The following is a 13,653-nucleotide window of genomic DNA, read 5'->3' as shown; positions in this document are numbered from 1 at the left end:
AGTCAGTGCATTCAGTGCTGCTGGGGTTGAAGGGATGTGTACTGTGTATTTAAATCCGTGTTTTAGCTCCCACGCTGAGAACCTCCAAGGCCTCATTTGCTGCTGTTTGTCCTCCTTAGTTGTGTCTTGACCTACTTTCTACTAATACGTTCTTCCGTCTTTTTCTTCAAGCTACTGTGGAGTGCTACAACCCAAGGACAAATGAATGGACATATGTTGCCAAAATGAATGAACCACATTATGGCCACGCTGGGACGGTGTATGGAGGTTATATGTATATTTCAGGTAAGTAAGTTAATCTGCAATCAGCCCAAAATAAAGAGGCTAATGTTGTGTGAGTGTGTGGTGAAAATAGATCTCTTGTCTTCAAGTCATAATTAGAATGAGTTTCCGTGCATTGTGATTTCCAATTAGATTTTTTTTTTCTTCCCCAAGAAGCAAACAGCTGATTACATCTCATGACACGCGAGGCCATAAAATCTAATCAGTGGTTTCCTCGTCTGATACCTTCCCTCCAAATCAAGCATTGCTACGAGTCATCAAGAGATTTAAGATTCAATTTGTGATTGACACATGCATAATAGGGCTGCAGGGGGAAGAGGGGGTCACACAAGTTAAACACAATTCAGTATTATAAAAATGGATTGAACATGAATTTGGTATTCAGATTTTTGACAAGTAGTACATACAGTACATTCGAGGGTTTAAGTTGTCAGTCTGTAATAAGATTTGGAGCAGTATGCTAATGCTGCACATTTGTGCCTTTTTCAACTTCTTATTAAAAAAATGTCTTTCACACTTGCACACTTTTACAAATCCTTCCTCACACACTCGAGTCATCTGTGCCGAGCACGCAGGTGAAGTTAGTTTAAGTGTGCGAGGGTTCAATGCGTAGGTCAGAGGGTGGACACTGAGATCGCTCCTTAGGTGTCACCTCGATGCTCGTTCACTTCGTAGGATTGAAAACAAATCCTGCATTATGGAGATGAGCCCTAGTTTCTCAGTGTGACTAATCCAGAGCGGTGCTACAAAGGAAGGGGATGGGAGGGGCGGGAGGGAAATTGGGAAGGATGAAGCAAAGTAGAGGACTGAAGCCTGTGTAGGAGGTGTAACACAGAAGAGCCTGTGTTAATCCCTCCTGGCCGTGGGTACTGTCAGCGTTCTACAACACATGAGAGTAAACAATGTTCATAAACATTACTGGAGGGTTCCAGCTGTGTACATTTGTTTTCTATTTTTTTTTTCTTGTGCGAAACAGAGGTAGAGAAGAAAAACAAGGAAGCAGAGAGTCATCCATACCCTGAATATAAAATAAAACAGCAACATGACCAAGTTATCTCTAAACACACATTGCAGTGTATAGGTTCACCAGTTATTTTGTACAAATCCCAGTTCAATTACAGACATGTAACCAGTGGAGCTCGATAAAGTGAAAATCTGTGAACACACCACCAAAGAAATAAACATCAGGGGCCGGTTGCATAAAGCACTTTACTTAAAGATTTTCCTTTAAATCCAAAATCGATCGCCCAAAACAAGTGTTAAATAAGTATTCTCCTTAAGGTTTCCTTAAGTTTTTCTCCTTATCTTGGACTTATACTTAAGGAATTACTTAAAGTTTGTTAAACCGTTTCACAGAAGACCTTAGCAACCTCTGTCGGCATCTTAACAGCAACATGGCTGAGTTTATGGTGAAAAAAATAGGAAAATGAAGGCATCCTGAGAAGTGTTCCACAAATGGGAGAATCTGATGGACACCCTTCATGGTGAGCAATTGAATTTGCACCATAAATTCCAGTTCCATTACAATTAATAATCGCAACGTCCAGGATGTGACACGTGATTCACCGTGTTTTGAACACCCTCACCCGTCTGCGAACACCATAGCAAAGTATCTGTCCTAGCGTGAGAAGGATGAGATAGCGCCGCACTTATTTGATGTTGCCATGGCACCCTAAAAGTGTGCGGGGTGATAGACGGGACCCACATCAGGAAACAAGCGCCCACACAACATGAGGATCATTCCACACTTAATCAATGTCAAGTCAGTTTGCAGTCGAGAAAATGAAATAACCAACATCGTAGCACAATGGCCTGGCAGTAGGCTACCCATGATGCTTGAACACTGGATGAGAGCATCCTCTCAGGTGAGTTTAAGGGGTGGAACATAAGTCATTCTTCATGGGGACAGTGGTTGTTCATGTCGTTAGTGGCTAATGACGCCATTCAGAAAACCTACAGATCTCAGGCAAGTGGTCTAACTTTCCAAATTGTATAACTGTAACATCGCAGGCTATATTCACCTCTGTTCTACTTACTAAGCTTTTATTTACTCATCTTTTCACTTGATATTAATAAGATTTGTAATGTTTGTTATAATTGAAAAACTCTAATGATTATTAAACAAACTAAATTGTTTAGATGCATGCTTAACCTTAAATCAAAATTAATTTAATGTAACAGCAATAACAGGTAGGCTATCACAAGCGCAAGTGCAAACAAAGAAATGGTCTCCGTGGAAACAGTAGAATTTCACTGCTGTAAAATCGTTTTCAGTGCAGTAAAAGCCTTGACGTCTGTCCTTGACTAAGGAAACCTTTTAAGAGATTCTGTGCAACACCCTTAAGTAATTTTCTCAGTTAAGGAAAAACTAAAACTTAAGTGTCATACTGAAGGTGCTTTGTGCAGCCTTCCCCCAGCTGTTTAAGTGGTGAATCAACTACAAGTAACAATGTCAGAATTTCAACTCATGCTGTTGTGGGTCCATGAACTCTTTGAAGAGGTGGTATCCCCACTGAGTTAACATACAGACACATGAACAACATCGACATCTTCTTTGCACTAGTCCTGACGTGCTGTACACGAGGTGCTGGCAAATAAAAATAAAATATTGAAAACCTCGTTAGCAGTGGTATTAAGCTTATTTACAGTGTAAGGTGCTGACCAGCATGCACACTGTTTTATTAGACACACTCCCTGATTTTGATTACTGTGCACACAACCAGTGAATTTAATTTCATAATCCACAGATCTCATTATTTTTCCAAATCTTTGACTTTATTATGTAGTTGTATACACATTACCTACAATATTAGCTCCACTTATCTTTATGTTTTAGCTCCACATAGTAAATCCCACAGCTGATATACAGTAACATGTATTTGTATGTTCTTTGTGTTTATCTTATGAACAATTTGTCAGTTGATTGTTTTTTGTTTTGTTATTAATGTGCTGCATGATTTGTCACTGTGTGCACGCATGCGAGGAACTTAACAGTGCATGCAGCCCCTTTTTTAATTTGATTTTAATAATAACTAACTGGTAACAGTCCAGAAACTAATAACCAATGTCATACATGATTACTATCATTGTTTATATAAACAAAAAGCAAAACTTTAATAACATTTTTAATTAGTTAGTGTCTCACTTGGGAAGCAAAAGAACTGTGGCATATTTGGGACCACAGGATTTGGCAAGTGTAATATTACCGTGCGTAGAGCGGAGATGAAAGGCACATTTTCACTTTTTAAAATAAATAAAGTGAAATGATGAGTAACATAATGGTCACGGACCGAGCTAATCTGCTGGTAGCCAGCTGTTTTTTAATCTTTTTGCCTCGGGCTGTACTCTGTAGTACATAGTATTTATTACACACTCGTTTTGATATTCTAATGGATTCCTTTTGTGTTGGTTTCATGTTATAGCGATGCACTCAATGGCGGGCCAATAGCCTGGAAAATTTCACCGACACAATGTCATGCTTTGTACCTGCAGCAGCTAATACTACACGCGGGGGGGAAATCAACGTTTGTGTGTTACAGCACAAAGCTGGTAAAGCAGTTCTGCGAGTACAGCTGTGGGTTAGACACATGCATAATGGCTCATATGAAAACTGTAATAGACTGAAGTGCTTTTAGGTACATAGCGTTGCCCATTAGAGGAATTTTGTTGCGCTGAGGCCCCGCTGTAGCGCCCACAGTCTCGGGGGTTACAGTCTTGCTGTGCAAGGTGACCCATACTGAAGTGCAGTTCTGTGTCCGTCTGTCACAGCAGATCAGGTCACATTCTCCGGCTGTGCTGCTGCGCTGTCTGAAGGTATTCTGTCAGCTGGATGAACCTGACAAAAGCACTCAGCCCACAGACCATCACCGCTCAAGTGGTGTGGCAGAGTTCAGACATGAGTACTGAACCAGCACAGAGCCACACAGCCTCCGGTTCACCGTCTTACCTGAGAGATTAAGGTCTGTGTGAAGGTCCGGTGGTCTCACAGTTCAGACCATTTTTAGTTATTTACTGACTCATGTGGACTCATCTAGCAAGGACACTTGACTCGCTGAGTAATTTTGACTTGAGTGTATGACAGCAGAGTTTCATAGTCTAGAGTTGTTGTTACTATTTGTGATTTTTTTAAATTACTTTTAAACTGATTTGCAGTCATCATAGCATGACTACAGGATTTTTGAGGCTGATACTCATATTGATTTTTGGGAGTCCCTTATGTAGGGCTGGGCAATTAATCCAGTACTATTTCTAGTGACTGCCAAGCCCAAATCCCTCACTTTCAGCCAGGCTGTGGCACGTTTAGTTCACCTCAAGCCTGTTTTTCAGTTTAATTATATTCAAAGTTCAAGATAATCCACTATTAAAATTACAATGTTTTTTTCCAAGTTGAATAAATGGGCATTGTTTCCAAAGTCACTAGCCCCTTTTACACTGCCAGATTTTCCGCGAATGTTGGGCCGTTTTGCCGGCAAGCTGCGAGCGTTTAGACACACACAGAGCCGGATTGGCGAGTTGATCCGAGGTGCCCAATTTTACGCATGAAGTCAGAATATATGTGTCCATTCTTTGATTACCCGCTAAGTTATTTGTATTCCTTAAGTTCGTAAGGCTCCACCAACCAAAAGAATCAGAAGTGTTTTTCATATAAAAATTAATCCAAGTTATGAATATTGTTTAAACAAAATAAAGTGTTTTGTTGGTATGCCGGGTGCCAGTATCCTCGGGTGCTGTAAAACAGGTGTCACAACATAACACATAATTATTGTTATTCAAAGCCTGATTTTTATACAGTTGATATTCAGACTGTTTCAAATAAACAAATTTGATCATATTTCCGATCTTTGCTGAGCAACAGTTCTGTGTAAAAGGATTTAAAGGCCTGTCCCTTATATAGGCCTGTTGAGTTTAGTGATTTAACCATTTAATAGCCCAGGCCACTAACTGAAATTTATGGTACACTAAAATAATTGTGATTATGATTTTTGCTGTAATCAAGCAGCCCTACCCTTGTGTGTATTTTGGATTATTATTATTGTGACTGAGATGCATACTGAGTGGGGCTGTTCACCTTTTGAAATATTAACTTGCCTGGTGGACAGCAACCATGACACTGTTTCTCTGGCATTTTACTTCCACTTCTTGTTAATTACCAGCAAATATATATACTCACATATATCTACAATATGCTAATATCAACACTTAGTTTGGCTGATTTATTTCTCTAGCTCTAGTACTAACATTTAAAAATTGCACTTCAGCTGAGAAAGAAGTTTTATTTTGTTTTCTAACTTGTCATAGTCATCATGTATCATGAGGAACTCTTGTCAGAACTTTGGTGCAGAAGACACAAGCAGTAGTTGATGATGTGACTTGTTTGTGAGCATTCCTGTGGTCATTAGCAGGTTGTCTTTGTGGACAACACTCTTGAGTTATTGTTGTTGTTGGGTTTTTTTGGCTCTGATTTTTTTTCTCTCCAGACTGTGACTAAGTTTCATGTAAAAAATGGTTAGTTTTTTTTTTTTTTTTTTTTTGCTACAAAGAGAGCTGGTTTGTTATGGCCATTGTTAGATTTTTTTAGTTGAAATGGCTTCCTAACAGTGCTTCTTAATTAGATTATTTTATGCAGAAGAGGGCAGCGGTCTGCAAGCGTTCTCGCCACCTGATCATTTTTGAAACATTGTGACATAATGGCAGCTCCTGCAAATAATGTGAGGTTTGATTAAGACTGTGTCGGAAATCACACCTTATGTTGTCTGCTGTGCCATTTTATTCGAGTGTCCAAATTCTGTCCATGGCATGCTCACTGTTTTATGTGATTTTACAGAGGTGAAAATTACTGTTGTGTGACTCAACCTTTTTCAATAATGACCCAAAATGGCGATGATTGAAGTGTCTGAAGCTTCAATTTGCTGCTCACTATAGAGAGTAATGACTGTGTGTTATAAAGGGAGCAATGGAGTGATTTTAGACACGGCTGAAATTTGATTGTGAAATCTCATAATCCAGCCTTCAACACCTCGTTTCCACTTACATATGTGTACGGAGACGAGGCATCCGGACGTCCAGTCATATGGGAATCTTTGTGATATCCGATGTGCCTTCAAAATTCCTCCCCTCCGTAATATTGTGGTCCAGAATTTGCCTCCAGTACGTTAAAAAATTGAACTTATGCGGTGGATTTCGGAGAGGCTGTATGACAGTGTGCTAGCTAAGCTAACGGGCTGTTTTATTCAATATTCTGCTGAAATATGGTTATACATTACGAGTCATACAGATTGTCAGTATGACTTGTTCAGCCGTTCATACGTGTTTTTAATTAAATATTTCACAAAACATGCCGCATCCTTGGCAGGCCAACATATTCATTTATTTGTTACCATGCAATATTGGTCCTATTTCTGTCCCGGTAATGTTTCAAGCATTTATTCCAAACTACTGGATGGCGAAAATCGGACAAAAATAGCCTCTCTCCCATGGCTACAGGTAGTTGGTAAATGCACCTCCTTGCATTGGACACTAGAGGCATCATTCTCTATATATTACGGCTCTACGGACACCAAACACATTCGTAAGTGGAAATGAGGCATAAAAGGCGGCGAGATTTGGCTGTGGAGAAATAAAACCTGAATGGGGACTGTAACAGAAAAGCACTGCATTTTTTAGCTTGATCTGACAAGTGAAAAGAGGAAGCCAAGTGACTTCACTTGCATTCATAATGCACTCAGAGCTCACTGTATGTTAATGTCGATCCATATGTTCCCTGCCGTCCTACAGAGAAATGAAGCAGTTCCCACTGTAGCTCGTCTCTAGCTGTGTGCATCCGTAAGGGATTTAACCGCTCATTTGTTTTTACAGAAACAAGCACAGTGGTTGTAATTCATGCGTCTGGACACTCTTCATCATTATAGGGTATTTTTGGAATATGCTGAGGCCCCTTTTCCTGCTTTACCTCTGTGTCTATTCTCCGTCTTCTCTCTCTTCTCTTTGGGTCCCGCTTGTGCCGGCACTGATTCAACCAACCAAGCAGGTCACTGGTTTTACGAGGGGACTCTACAGTTATATCTACGTGGCTGAACGGGGTCATGTTTTTAAATGGCCCGTGTAGCAGACAATACAAACAGTAACCCAGTCTGTCCTGCGCTGTCCATGGAAGGGCAAACGCTTTTAGCATGTCTCTCTCAATTTGGCTAAACCTTGTCCGCTCTTAGTGTCTCACTAATGGCACTGATTAGACATTAGGATACCGGGATACTGATCAGACATCACTGTATCAGGGAAAGGCCAAAGCCCTTGAACTGAATCAGAATAGCAGCAAGGCCTCTCGAGAGGAATTATAAGGACCTAACGTCGGCTCCAGCACTGTTCCCTTGTCAGGATTTTAATAGCAGACTCGCCCCGTGGACTACTTGGATAAAGAAAATGGATAGTCAGGCTATCTTTGGGTTTGATCAGTTAAGGAGGTGCAGCATCACAGATCTGAGTCATGGCAGCTGAATAGACAGCTTAGGCCCCAACAATAAACCGAGCGCACGATCACTGGGCAGCAGCAAAAGAGGGATTCTGCCTCTATTCGGCATGCTCTGCAAATCTTCTCTGCATTTGCTCCTAGTCACTCTGCCTAAGGGGGGGAGGGGTGGGCTGGCTTCCACCCAAATGCATGCTGGGATTGTGTTCCTCTTTATTTTAAGCCTTCCCTGTAGACATGTCCTGTTTTTTTGTTTTTTTCCTCCCCACTTTCCCTCGGCTTTTTTTGTGTCCCGCCGTCTACAGTCTGTTTGTGTGTATGCGCATGAACGTTTTGTAATAGTGTTCCTCTTTGTACCGAGCGCTCGTCATCGGCATTATTTCACAGTGCAGAAAAGAACATTGATGTCACTCCTGTTTGTTCAATTACGGTTTACCCGGTGTATTGGTTGTTGAGTTTGCGTCAAGGTTTGAGAAATAGGGATTGAGGAAAGGTGAGAGCTAAAAATGTGCAGACTTTGTCCTGGTTCTTGTTCTTCGTAATGTTCCGGTGTTGTGGCTGGTGCTCCACTTGGCCTACATAAATAAATGTAGGTTGACATGGGTGAATGAGTCACAGATAGGTCTGATTGACAGGTCTACAAAGCTGTTTTTACTCCCCCAAATGATCAGTGTGGAGGCTAATTTGCGCTCTTTTTTCCTTCTCGCTGCAGGGGGAATCACTCATGACACTTTTCAGAAGGAGCTGATGTGCTTTGACCCAGATGCAGACAAATGGACTCAGAAAGCACCCATGACGACGGTGCGCGGCCTCCACTGCATGTGCACGGTGGGCGACCGCCTCTACGTAATCGGGGGCAATCACTTCCGGGGCACCAGCGACTATGATGACGTGCTGAGCTGCGAATACTACTCCCCCGCCCTCGACTTGTGGACTCCTATTGCAGCCATGTTGCGAGGCCAGAGCGACGTGGGTGTGGCTGTGTTTGAGAATAAGATCTATGTGGTGGGCGGCTACTCGTGGAACAATCGCTGCATGGTGGAAATAGTACAGAAGTACGACCCCGAGAAGGACGAATGGCACAAAGTGTTTGACTTACCCGAGTCGCTGGGCGGGATCAGAGCCTGCACACTCACAGTTTTTCCCCCTGAGGATATCTCGGGCTCCCCCTCCAGAGAGTCGCCCCTCTCAGCACCTTGATGAGTAAAGGGGGGGAGCCCGGCTCATACCCCCGTGTCCCCTCGCCCACTCAACCCCCTCAACAAACACTCCTTATAGACATTGTTTGCACTTCCTCTTCGGACTACATCTGTACTGCATCCCTAAGTATCCCCGAGTCCACCTCCCCCAAAGCTGTGCAGAATCCCTTCCCTAAGTGATTACACCTACGTACCGATATGGTTTGGCAACCTAATTACATGTTAATGTTGCATACTCGGTATATTTTGGCAGGAAAAACCTTGACTTGAAAAGTGACTTTGCAAATCAACTTTTCTACCTGATGTCTACAAAGTTTTCTTATGTCTCGTTTTCTTTAGGCGTTCTACCTTGAGATGTTGACTACCGCACTGACTCTCTCTTCTAGTCTATGCCAGGTTAGATGCAGGTGACTCCAGAAAGCAGAAGCGTAGGGACGGATGAGCTCCAAAAACACAGCCGGTTTTTAACTCAGGGGTTGGCCCAGGCCCCGTCTACGTTGCTCTCTTACAGTTTCAGTTCTTTCCTGCTATTGCTATGAAACTGTTAACAAAATGGTGTTTTCTAAATTTAATAAACATGATTTTGAAAGTATTTAAAATGTTGTCGTCTTTGCTGACAGCAGCAGACTCAGGCCACAATTCAAAAGTTGTTTGAATGTAGGGACCGGACAAAACATCTTCATCATGCATACAACTGTGTAATTCATGTCAAACTTTGTGCATGTTGACCCTTCTCAAATAATAGAATGTGATCTTGTTGTTATATTTTATTGTTCTTATATTTTTTATTCTGATACCAGTATCTGAAATGCCTCCTTACTGCTGGATGCTGGATTGGGTATCGGCGAGTACACACATCTATGTACCAATCTGATACCATGTAGTTTGTCTGATAATTAATGTAGATGACACCTGGATAAAACAGCAGTGGTCCAGGAAATCACTTCTTCTTCCCCACTCTAAAACAGTAGCCTACACAGCAAGTGCTACTGGCAACTACTGTTTTAGTGCGGCAAAGAAAAATTGATTTCTGGTAACGTTAGCCGTTAGCAACATGTCAGATTAGATAATAAAAGTTCTGTAAAGCCTATGTGTGTGAGAGAAAAGGAGAGTGACAGAGAGGAGGGAGAGAAGGTGGAAGTTTAACCACTGCAGGCAGTGTTTTCTTAAGTTATTAAGAAGCTGCTTTGTCACTGTTGGACAATTGATATTTTTCTAGTAAGTTTACCAAACGTATTGCATCACTGCTGCTAATAATAAGGTGATGGATGGAAGTATTAACGTCTCTCACAGGTCAAACACACATATTCACATATTTGGGGTTAGTAAATCAGTCCTAACAACATGTTTTCATCTCAATTGTTTTGTGGTTTGCTTCAATGTAAGAAGGAAAAAGTACTGGATATCATAAATACTGTAACATGTTTGTTACCCTCCTCACATTTTTCAGAATTAATTAATATTCCTTGGGCTGGATAGAAAGCTCTGGTGGGCCGGATGTGACCCGTGGGCCACCTGTTGACAATCACTGTTCATTCTCTGTATGTATTGTTCATGTTCTACAAAAGGTTTACCCTGAGCTTTGCAATACAACAATAGTATTTATTTCTCAATCCGGTTGTTGTACGTTGGAGGTTCAGGATTCAACTGTCATGCATTTAATCGCAACCCCAAGAGGATTCATAATAGATACATTTTTGTCCTCCCCTCAAACTTTATTTTTTATAACTTTGTAATGCAATGGTATTGGATCTGTACCCAGAATCAGCCGATTCGCAAGTTCAAAAATTGCTATCGGAAAGGAAAAATCGTTCTGGCATAGTATTGCGATATTTTTGTGTGGCAATATCATCACACAGTGCAGTGCAGTGAGTATTATTTTTTTTATTATAAAATTATTAATATTACAAATACTTATTAAACTTTCGGTAGCCTACTAGAATAACATAATAAATTGCGTTTTTCGTCTACCAGATACATTTCGCTGTGACAAAAAAATGGCTGAGGTGAGATGAATAGACTAAAAGCTTTATCTAAAGTTGAGAAAAGGTAATAAATCACAATATTTTTTATCGTGATACTCAGCATATCACAACATATTCATAATCACAATAACATAGTATCATGATAATATTGTATCATAGATCCTCCTAGTGGTCATTGTTGACTCAAGTGCAGCCTTCTGATTCAAGTTAAAGACATGGTCAGCTGTGAGAGAAAAGCTGGCCTCCTTTTTATTGTTGTAACTTTTGACTGTAAAGAATGAGCTCTAGTTTGGAGCAATGGTTAACTTGCTTCCTGTTATTACAAGATGAGACAGCACAGAGTAAAACTGTTAATCAGGCCACAATCAAGAATTGATCACTGCCAGTAAAAGTAAATAATTGGATGTGTCTGGGTTCAGGCAGCATTTTGCCTCCATTTTAACCTAGTGTGACCTTGTGACCTCTCCAGCATAAGGGGTTAAAAAAATCTGTCAGCTATAGTGTGTGTGAGTCCAACTGTTGAAAGCACTGAGGGGCCTACCAGTGACAGTATGCTGCTGACCAGTGTTAACTGGATAACTGGCGCTTCACCGCTGTCGCCTCACCTCCTGGCAACAAGACAGACGGTAACGTCGTCCACAATCTGCCCACCTGTTCCTGGCCGATTAAAACCCTTATTAGCAGCATATGGTGTCCGAGACGTCTGCTTCATGCTGCGACCAGGAACAAAAGATTTGTGTAATCATCAGGTGAGTTTGGTCTGGGCCTTTAAATCCTCATTATACTCTCATTATATCGTATTAATGAGACACTGCAGTGGTGCCTCTGATTCCTGTGTTGGTCATAGCAACAAAACCTCAACTAATAGCAGGTTGTTTTACATAACGTCTTAAATTTATGACCTGGACAAACTCTTATATGTTACATTTCCTTTTTTAGTGGCCATATTGTAAGCTTTGCATGTCGTCTTCCTTCCTTCATGGAGTCTTGTTTTTTGTGGTGCTTTGTCACGTTGTTTTGAGAAGGCCTACGTTAATACCTTTTTTGTGACATTTCAAAAGCTCTATTTTGTGCATCGGCTTATTGTTAAGTCCTTTTGACGAAACGGTTTGCGTCATTTAAAAACAGGCCGTTTGTAATCCTTTAATGGAAAGCCACTGAATGAACAGAGGAGCCAAAATGTAACGGGCTCAGCTGCTGGCAAACGCACACATGACAGAAGGCGGTGAAAGGGCAGGAATTTAGTGCCATCTTTCCCAGGACATTACACCCAAAATAAATCCGACACTGTTGACCATCCACCCCGTGTATCACCTGGACCTGAAGGTATAGTGCGAGTCAGAAGAGAAGACGAGGAGTGATGCTGCAGATAAATCACCACAGCAGTGATGCTGGCTGGAAAAGTAGGATGAGACGGTGAAACAGCTCCAGTTAGGCCAACAAAGGACTGAAAATATGTTGCCTGTCTTCCTCTCTGCATTTTTGGCAATGAACGGATTTCACATTTGCCAAAATATGTGGCCACATACAGTCTGTTACTGAGATACATCATTATTATTAGTGTGTGTTAAAGAAATGTGTACTGTTTGAGGCAATAAAATGCCTCATTAAGACTCAGAGATATGATGATATAAATGTGCCAGCTGTTGGAGATGTTTACATAGTATTTGTCATGTTGTGTGCATCTCTCTAATATCGCTGGATGTATGAGGTCACTGTAGGTTGATAAGCAAATCAATGCAGGACTGCTTTATAGGAAATTGGATTTTGTAGGCATGCTAGCAATATAGCTTTAGGGATGGCAATATTGGTCTGTTGGTCCTCCACTTTAAGTCCAGACTGAAGTATCTCAACAATTATTGGATAAATTGCTGTGACATTTTGTACCAATGCTCACTGTACCCAGAGGATAAATCCTAATAACTTTGGTGTTCCCCTCACTTGACTTATAGTGCCACCATGAGACTGAAATTATTGTTTTTTATTGAAAACTGTTGGATGGTTTGTCATAAGTGTTGGTAGAGACATTCACGGTCCTCAGAAGATGAATTGCAAAAACTTTGGTGACCAGGCCCCCAAGAAGTGCAAAGTGAAGTGAAATTACAACATCCAAGTTCGTCACATGATGCCATTGGGCCCAAAAAGACTTTTTCCCATAGACTTACATTAGGAAAGAGCCATCTGTAAATCAGTAGATACATTTTTGAGTGTCGCAGCTCCCAAGAAATGACTTGTTTCACCATCAGGAGTTGCTCAATTTGGTCCGATAACATCTACAAAGTTTAAAAGAGCTGCAATATTAAATTATTTTATCCCCACTCAAGTTAGTGGAAGGCTAAGTTAGCTGCGCAAGTCATTAAAGTTTGTGGTGTGCTTGCTCTATGGCCCCAACGATGCAGACGACTCAGGTAATTTTACTTCAACTTCAACTTTATTTTGTCCCTAGAGGGCAATTAGTTGCACAGCAAGTAAAAACACACATAATAAGACACGAGAAAACACATAAGAATATAAATACTCCACTCTAAATAAGTATTTGGTACTGTAAATATACCAAATACAGTGATCTGAAACAACAACCATCAATATCAGCAACACCATCACTATCACACATCACATGATCATAATGAGAATAACAGCCAGCCAAAAGAGAAGCCTCAGTACTAGGTTTGACTCTTTCACTGCATAGAAATTCATTCATTCATAGAAATGTGAAAATCTG

At 41.0% G+C, this 13,653-nt stretch overlaps 1 protein-coding gene across 2 annotated transcripts in view; it reads left to right on the top strand.

Moving 5' to 3' along the window:
- klhl13 (kelch-like family member 13) overlaps nt 1-9,538 on the top strand; it is a 48,848-nt gene extending 39,310 nt beyond the window's left edge. For both annotated transcript variants that reach the window (XM_033645377.2, XM_033645368.2), the window contains 2 exons: nt 172-285; nt 8,460-9,538. In XM_033645377.2, coding sequence (XP_033501268.1) covers nt 172-285; nt 8,460-8,947 — 602 coding nt within the window. In that variant the 3' untranslated portion in view covers nt 8,948-9,538. The remainder of the gene's footprint in view (nt 1-171; nt 286-8,459) is intronic.
- The last annotated feature ends 4,115 nt before the right edge of the window (nt 9,539-13,653 follow it).

Source organism: Epinephelus lanceolatus, chromosome 11 (assembly GCF_041903045.1).
Source record: "Epinephelus lanceolatus isolate andai-2023 chromosome 11, ASM4190304v1, whole genome shotgun sequence".
Lineage (NCBI taxonomy): Eukaryota > Metazoa > Chordata > Actinopteri > Perciformes > Serranidae > Epinephelus > Epinephelus lanceolatus.
This window is presented reverse-complemented; position numbering and strand designations above follow the sequence as displayed.